At 47.5% G+C, this 6,652-nt stretch overlaps 2 protein-coding genes and 1 pseudogene across 3 annotated transcripts; 1 reads left to right on the top strand and 2 right to left on the bottom strand.

The window, feature by feature from the left end:
* LOC120834311 (gamma-crystallin S-1-like) lies at nucleotides 1-918 on the bottom strand. The gene is made up of 3 exons (XM_040202230.2): nucleotides 736-918; nucleotides 420-662; nucleotides 1-341 (listed from the first exon to the last, which is right to left on the bottom strand). The coding sequence occupies exons 1-3, from the start codon at nucleotides 865-867 to the stop codon at nucleotides 69-71; spliced, it is 648 nt and encodes a 215-aa protein (XP_040058164.2). The 5' UTR covers nucleotides 868-918; the 3' UTR covers nucleotides 1-68.
* Nucleotides 919-1,870: 952 nt separating this feature from the next.
* LOC120834310 (gamma-crystallin B-like) lies at nucleotides 1,871-3,117 on the bottom strand (annotated as a pseudogene). The gene is made up of 4 exons (XR_013453131.1): nucleotides 3,015-3,117; nucleotides 2,818-2,955; nucleotides 2,656-2,786; nucleotides 1,871-2,233 (listed from the first exon to the last, which is right to left on the bottom strand). The product of XR_013453131.1 is annotated as a gamma-crystallin B-like (transcript).
* Nucleotides 3,118-3,831: 714 nt separating this feature from the next.
* LOC144388868 (gamma-crystallin M3-like) lies at nucleotides 3,832-4,562 on the top strand. Its single transcript, XM_078091426.1, has 3 exons — nucleotides 3,832-3,840; nucleotides 3,952-4,185; nucleotides 4,281-4,562. Exons 1-3 carry the CDS (start codon nucleotides 3,832-3,834, stop codon nucleotides 4,560-4,562), a joined length of 525 nt encoding a protein of 174 aa, XP_077947552.1.
* The last annotated feature ends 2,090 nt before the right edge of the window (nucleotides 4,563-6,652 follow it).

The following is a 6,652-nucleotide window of genomic DNA, read 5'->3' as shown; positions in this document are numbered from 1 at the left end:
TTTAAACATCTGTTGCACGTTTATTGCATTTGCATAACATCACATTACAGCCGTTAACCGGTTGACTTTCACAGCTCCAAGATGATCCTGGCGGAGCCCACGGTGGGCTTGGCGGCCCCCCACTCGGAGTGGTGTCGGTACTCCCCTTTCTCCAGCAGGTACTGCCGACCACAGAAGTTCGGATGCTCAAAGAAGATCCAGGAGCCCTCCAGCACTTTGCAGGACTGGACTTCCTGCCTCACCCACTTCTCCTGGATGGACTTTGTGTTTTCCGTCAGCTCCCAAGATTGACCGGCGAAGTTCGGCCTGTCGAACAGCTTCAGCTTGTACAGCCCTTGGGCCTGAAACCCCCCCCATAAAAAACACAGTCAAGGAAGTGACTCACTCTGTATTCTTGTTGTTGTTGTTGCAGCACTCACGTTTCTGATGGTCCTGCAGGACCTGACGCAGTCGTTGAAGCCCATCCAGCGGCGGTAGTCGCTGTACTCCCCCGGGCCCACGACGTACTGGTAGCCGCTGTAGTTGTCGCGCTCGTACAGAACCCACCAGCCGCCGTCCACCTTCACCGAGTTGCACCGGCGGATGAAGCCCTGCAGGTCGGCCGAGTCCCCCTTGCAGTCGTACGACTTCCCCCGGAAGTCCCGGTCCTCGTAGAACGCGATCTGGGGAGAAGAGAGAGGGTCAGCGACCACGCAAAACGCTTTTCCAATTTCCATTCCCGACGCCGTCCCTCACCTTCGCCATCTGTAGCTGGCAGGATACCGGACGCTTGTGACCGACGCAGTGCTCTTTATACACAGCGGAGACAATACTGCCACATGCACGGTTAGCACCGCGCGTACCGCTTATTACCATCCAAATGTTCATCTAGAGTCGGCCCTTTGTTCTTGCTCACTGGATTGACTCTTCACACACAAAGGTTGTTTAGCAGTGAGTCTGATCACCAAACCGACCCAACCGCTGCAGGAAATGGGGCTTTTTTAATTCCATTTCCTGTAATGCTTTAATGTGAGAAATCATGCTTTATTTTATTTATTCTGATATCATCATCCGGTCGCAATATGTGACATTGTTACTCGGAAGTCGTGCAAATAGAGGAAGGATGTTCAGTTTATGAACATGTTGATACTAAGTGACAAAATGAAACAAATGTTTAAACAAATCACGCAAAACCATCATGTAGACTGGTTTTTGTGTAGTGTAGCATGTGCTTGTGTCACAACCTTTGTTCACACAATAGTTTGTTATTTCATTGGAAAATGTACTTTGTATCACTGTTTCATTTCTGACGGCTGTTTTTATACAGATTTCCTTTTGGCGGGATGATTTATTGAGCATCTAGAACTATTTCTGCTCTTTATATGATTTACATTAGTAGGACCACATTGAAATAAACTCAAGAAATATGGTCAACTCAAAATATTTAATGTTTAAGATTAACTGCTAAATATTTGCACTGTAATGGATGTAAACTGCTCTTTTGGCAAACCAAAAACCTATAAACAAATGATTCTTTAAGAATAACCCCACAGTTCATCATTTGTGCTGTGTGAAATATAGTAAACAATGATCAAATAACTACGTATGGATCATTTTTGTTTTATTGATTTTTGTTACTAATACAGATATAAGCCTTTTATGACGACGTGACGTTCTAAATGAGGACCTGAAAGGAAATGTGTTTAACTGTCTGTATCCACTGTTTGCAAACGCATCATTCGTTTATCTCGCACTTCTATTTCTTAAGTGCACAGTCCACGTCCAGGCCGCCGTTCCGACGGCAATCTGTCTGGGGATGTAAACGGTGTTGAGCATTACTGGAGGCCACTAGAAGACAACACACCGCAGAGAGGCAACACGGGCCTCGCAGTCATGGGTAATAAATACTTTTATTGATTTGGAGGCTGACTGTTCTGGAACATTGTAAGTGCTCTGGAGCTGGCGTTTCCCCGCGGGATTCTAGAGCCTCGGCCCACAAGGGGGTCGGGGGTCACTCTGGTGATCATGCGGAAGGACCCCACAGCGGGGGGGAGGTGGCGCCCCGGTCCGTGTAGCCGCGGTAGTCGGGCTGCTCGTAGAGAACCCGGGCGCCGCCCGCCGCCACGGAGGAGAGCGCTTCCCGGAACTGGAAGGAGGCCTCGTAGACCGACTCGCGGTCCTCGGCGCACTCCGCCGCCTGGCCTCCGAAATCCTTCTTTCCGTAGAAGCGGATCTTCCAGGACTTTCCGTAAACCTTGAGGGAGTTAGAGGAGTAAAGGTGATGCGATTTGTGCTTGGACCTGTCTCTCATGTCCTCGTCCATCGACAAATGCTTTTCTTGGCTGTTTTCCTACGTTCCTTCAATAATTGATGTGCACATAAAGCACCATGCTGCCAAATCATGAGCCTTTTAATCTCTCCCTTTTCCCCGCTGGCCTTTGACTGATTACTGCTCGGTTGATGCACTCGCTGCTATTTGACTGCAGCTGGGAACCCTCCTGCAAAAAAAAAAGAAGCCAGAAATGTTGAAGAAAAGTCAAGCTGTGTGGTGGATTTTAGGTCAACTGCGTCCCACTTTGACTGACGTTTGGCTCAATCCACTCCTCGATGTGGCAAACGTCTCCCTGCTTCACAAAACTGAACGATATCTAAACATCTGGCGGTTATTGAGCTTACATTTTTGACAAAACGACAGGACATGATGCTGACGCTGAAGCCCCTCCACTGGTGGGGGTCAGCGTACTCCCCGGGGCTCAGGACGTACTGGCTGCCCGTGTAGTTTGGACGCTCGTACAGCACCCAGCAGCACCGTCTCCACCTGGATGGAGTCGAAGCAGCCCGTCTCCACCTTGACGGAGTTGCCGGCGCCGAAGAGAGAGCGCAGGCCGGGACAGTCGGAGCTGCACTCGTAGCGACGGCCGGCGAAGTCCTTACCCTCGAAGAATGTGATCCGAAGGGAATAAAACCAAGAGACAGCTCACGTAACCGGCGGGAAAGATCTTTAGAAGCTTTAGAAAAGAGAATTTGCTCCTCACCTTCCCCATTGGGACCCGCGTTGCTTTCTTGCCGCCCAGCTGCAGCCGTGTCGTGGTTTATATCCAGATGCAGAATGTGCCGACGAGGGGAAACTGTTGTCATCTAAATGAGCCCGATTTGCATATCGTCAAAACGTTTGCTTTCCCTTCGGCCTCATGTCGTCTGACACGTCCGCTGCCGTCGTTGTTATTCCGTCCATCTTTAAGCTGTTTACATGGGACGTCCCTCTGCCTTCTTAAAGGATGAGTTTGCATCGTCAGTCTGAGGTCCTGTATCCCTGTAACATAATAAACATAATCAAATGAATATTTGTTTTATTAAATCCCACTTCCTTTTCCACGTGCACAGTGACTCTTTTTATAGAACACACGCTATATCGGATTGGAAGCTGCAGCGTCGTCTCCTCAAAGGTCGTTTGTCAAAGCAGTGTATTAATATTGTCCATCACATCGGTGTTGCAAATGTCCAAAGTCCTGCAGTGAAAAGGTTTCATTTAAGAGCAGGATGAAGGTGTTTATCTTTTATCTTTTTTAGGCGATAAGATGGCGACCTGATTTCAACCTGGGATGCTTTAATGAACCAGAAAGACTTTACCTGATGAATTTTGTAGTCCGAATCCAGGGTGTTTAGGATAAGAGTTAACATTAGGGGCCAGAATGAAAATATATTCTCGTGTCTTTGTTCAGGTTTGAGCAAAAAAGCTTAATTTCTCCAGCTTTACCTACCTGCATTACATGGCACTTTTTTACAAATATAACATTGACAGTGGGGAGTAAATGTAGAGAAATAAACTGTTCCTTCCTTCCTTTTTAGTTAATGAGGAATGTAAACAAGTGGGAAAATATAAAGAAGAACGTGAATGAATATAAACTTACTGAAGTACTTTAAAAAAAAAAGAAAAAGACAAATTCGGTTTGTTCCGTTTTCCTCTTTCAGATCATCTTCTACGAGGAGAAGAACTTCCAGGGTCGCTCCTATGAGTGCATGAGCGACTGCTCCGACATGTCCTCCTACCTGAGCAGGTGTCAGTCCTGCAGGGTGGAGAGCGGCTGCTTCATGGTCTACGACCGTCCCAACTACATGGGTAACCAGTTCTTCATGAGGAGGGGAGAGTACTCCGACTACGTGTCTCTCGGCGCGGGCGAGTCCACCCGATTCCTGATTCCTCAGGTATGGAATAATATTCTATGTCGCAGTCGCATTACGTTGATACGGAATAGTAAAAATAATTCTTTCAGGTATTCATTTCCTTTATGTGTCAATAGCAGCAGCCCGGGGGCTCTCACAGGATGAAGATCTACGAGAGGGAGAACTTCGGCGGTCAGAGCCACGAGATGATGGACGACTGCGACAACATCATGGACCGTTACCGCATGAACGAGTGCCAGTCCTGCCACGTGATGGACGGCCACTGGCTGATGTACGAGCAGCCCCAGTTCAGGGGCAAGATGATGTACATGAGGCCCGGAGAGTACAGGAGCTTCAGGGACATGGGCATGAGCGGCATGAGGTTCAGCTCCGTCAGGCGTGTGACGGATTCCTGCTGATGCAGAGAAAAAGAAATGTGTTAAATGAAAAACCAAAGGGGAATCAAACGTCCCGGCGTTGTCTTTTGTCAAATGGAAGACGGCTGCTGTGTGTGTGTGTGTGTTTGAGGGTTGGATATTTTAATTCACAAAATTGTTTCACGTAAATAAAACTATACTGTAAAAAATATACATGCTTCTACTGTCGCCGCTGTACTGAATTATGCAGTCAAAATAAACTCTTACACGGGATCTCCACCAATGTACAGTGCAGTTTAAACTGAAATAAGCCCTCTTAATGAGGGATCAGAGAGGCCCTTTCCCATATTACAGTTCTTCTGATGTTCTTCAGTGTGTGAATACACGGAAAGAGAAAGAGAGCTGAGAATAATGCCTGATATTAGTCTTTCGTTTGGTCTCAGCATTGATATTGTTGACCATTTTGTGGAATGCAGTTAGGAAACAGAGCCAACAGGTCTGTGGACGATGCTGTCATCCTCCAGCATCTGGACTCCCCAGGAACCTACGCCAGGATCCTGTTTGTGGACTTCAGCTCTGCTTTCAACACCATCATCCCGTCTCTGCTGCAGGACAAACTCTCCCAGCTGCACGTGCCCGACTCCACCTGCAAGTGGATCACAGACTTCCTGTCTGACAGGAAGCAGCACGTGAAGCTGGGGAAACATGTCTCAGCCTCTCGGACCATCAGCACCGGTTCCCCCCAAAGCCGCGTTCTTTCCCCTCTGCTCTTCTCCCTGTACACCAACAGCTGCACCTCCAGCCACCAGTCCGTCAAGCTCCTGAAGTTTGCGGATGACACCACCCTCATTGGACTAATCTCTGGTGGGGACGAGTCCGCCTACAGGTGGGAGTCTGACCATCTGGTGTCGTGGTGCAGCCAGAACAACCTGGAGCTCAACGCTCTAAAGACAGTGGAGATGGTTGTGGATTTCCGGCGGAACAGAGCCCCACCCTCCCCCATCACCCTGTGTGACTCCCCCGTCACTATTGTGGATTCCTTCCGTTTCCTGGGCTCCATCATCACCCAGGACCTCAAGTGGGAGCTGAACATCAGCTCCATCACCAAGAAGGCTCAGCAGAGGTTGTTCTCCCTGAGGCAGCTGAAGAAACTCAACCTGCCAAAGACGATGATGGTCCACTTCTACACGGCCATCATGGAGTCCATCCTCTGCTCCTCCCAAACAATTTAATATATTATATAATTCATTAATTACTACATTATTTCATTGCTCAGAAATCCAGTACAGATGATTTAGGCATCGTACAGCTCCATAAAACCTGAACCAATTACCTACGTGTCAGAATCAACAAATGCATTCCATGTACTTCTTATTATGTTATTTTGTTAAGCCATTCAAGAAACTGAGAAATCCAGTGCAGACTTAGTGTTGAAATTGACAGGGACCTTCTGATTCCGTCCAGTCAGCACCACCAGCTACTAGCAAGCTGTAGGGGTTCTTAGGGCAACGCCACAAGGGGCCTTTTTGGCCAAGAGGGGAAGCTGAACACGATCTCGATGTTAGTGGCTGTTTTCTCAGCTGAAGCTGAGCAGAGTCTCATTGCGTTAAAAAGGTTCAGGTCAACCACGTCCAAGCAGCGGCTGGAGAAAAAAAGCATGTGTGTAAACCACGTGCTTCAAGATGGAGCGTAAAGATGTAGGCCAACAGTTCATCTCTGTGAATGATGAATGGAGGTTTCTTGTTTGTGCATATAAATAAGACATCAAGTAGCAGCTACAGGTAAAGATCAATAGCACTTTATTTATAGACTGTAACTGCTGGATATAGAATATACTGTTTTTTATCAATTTATTTCATTAGTCCCTATTATTATTTATTTGGTGCAGAATACTATTATTAAACTGAGATTTTAGCGCTGTTATTATGTTTTAATCAGTGCCAAGTTACACAAATGTTAATAAAGTCTGGCTAACCCCCCAAAGCCCATAATATCAACTGTTTTTATATGGCGGGGGGCTCGTCGTGTCCCTACCAATGCTGAGACCAAAACCTACACCCTTGACTGGACCTCACAGACCCGTCCCAGCGTCCCAGCTGATGCGTTTTCTGCTCTCACCCACCTGTGCCCCC

Source organism: Gasterosteus aculeatus, chromosome 16, assembly GCF_964276395.1.
Source record: "Gasterosteus aculeatus chromosome 16, fGasAcu3.hap1.1, whole genome shotgun sequence".
Taxonomy (NCBI): Eukaryota; Metazoa; Chordata; class Actinopteri; order Perciformes; family Gasterosteidae; genus Gasterosteus; species Gasterosteus aculeatus.
Note: the sequence above shows the minus strand (reverse complement) of the source record. Positions and strands in the feature narration are given on the sequence as shown.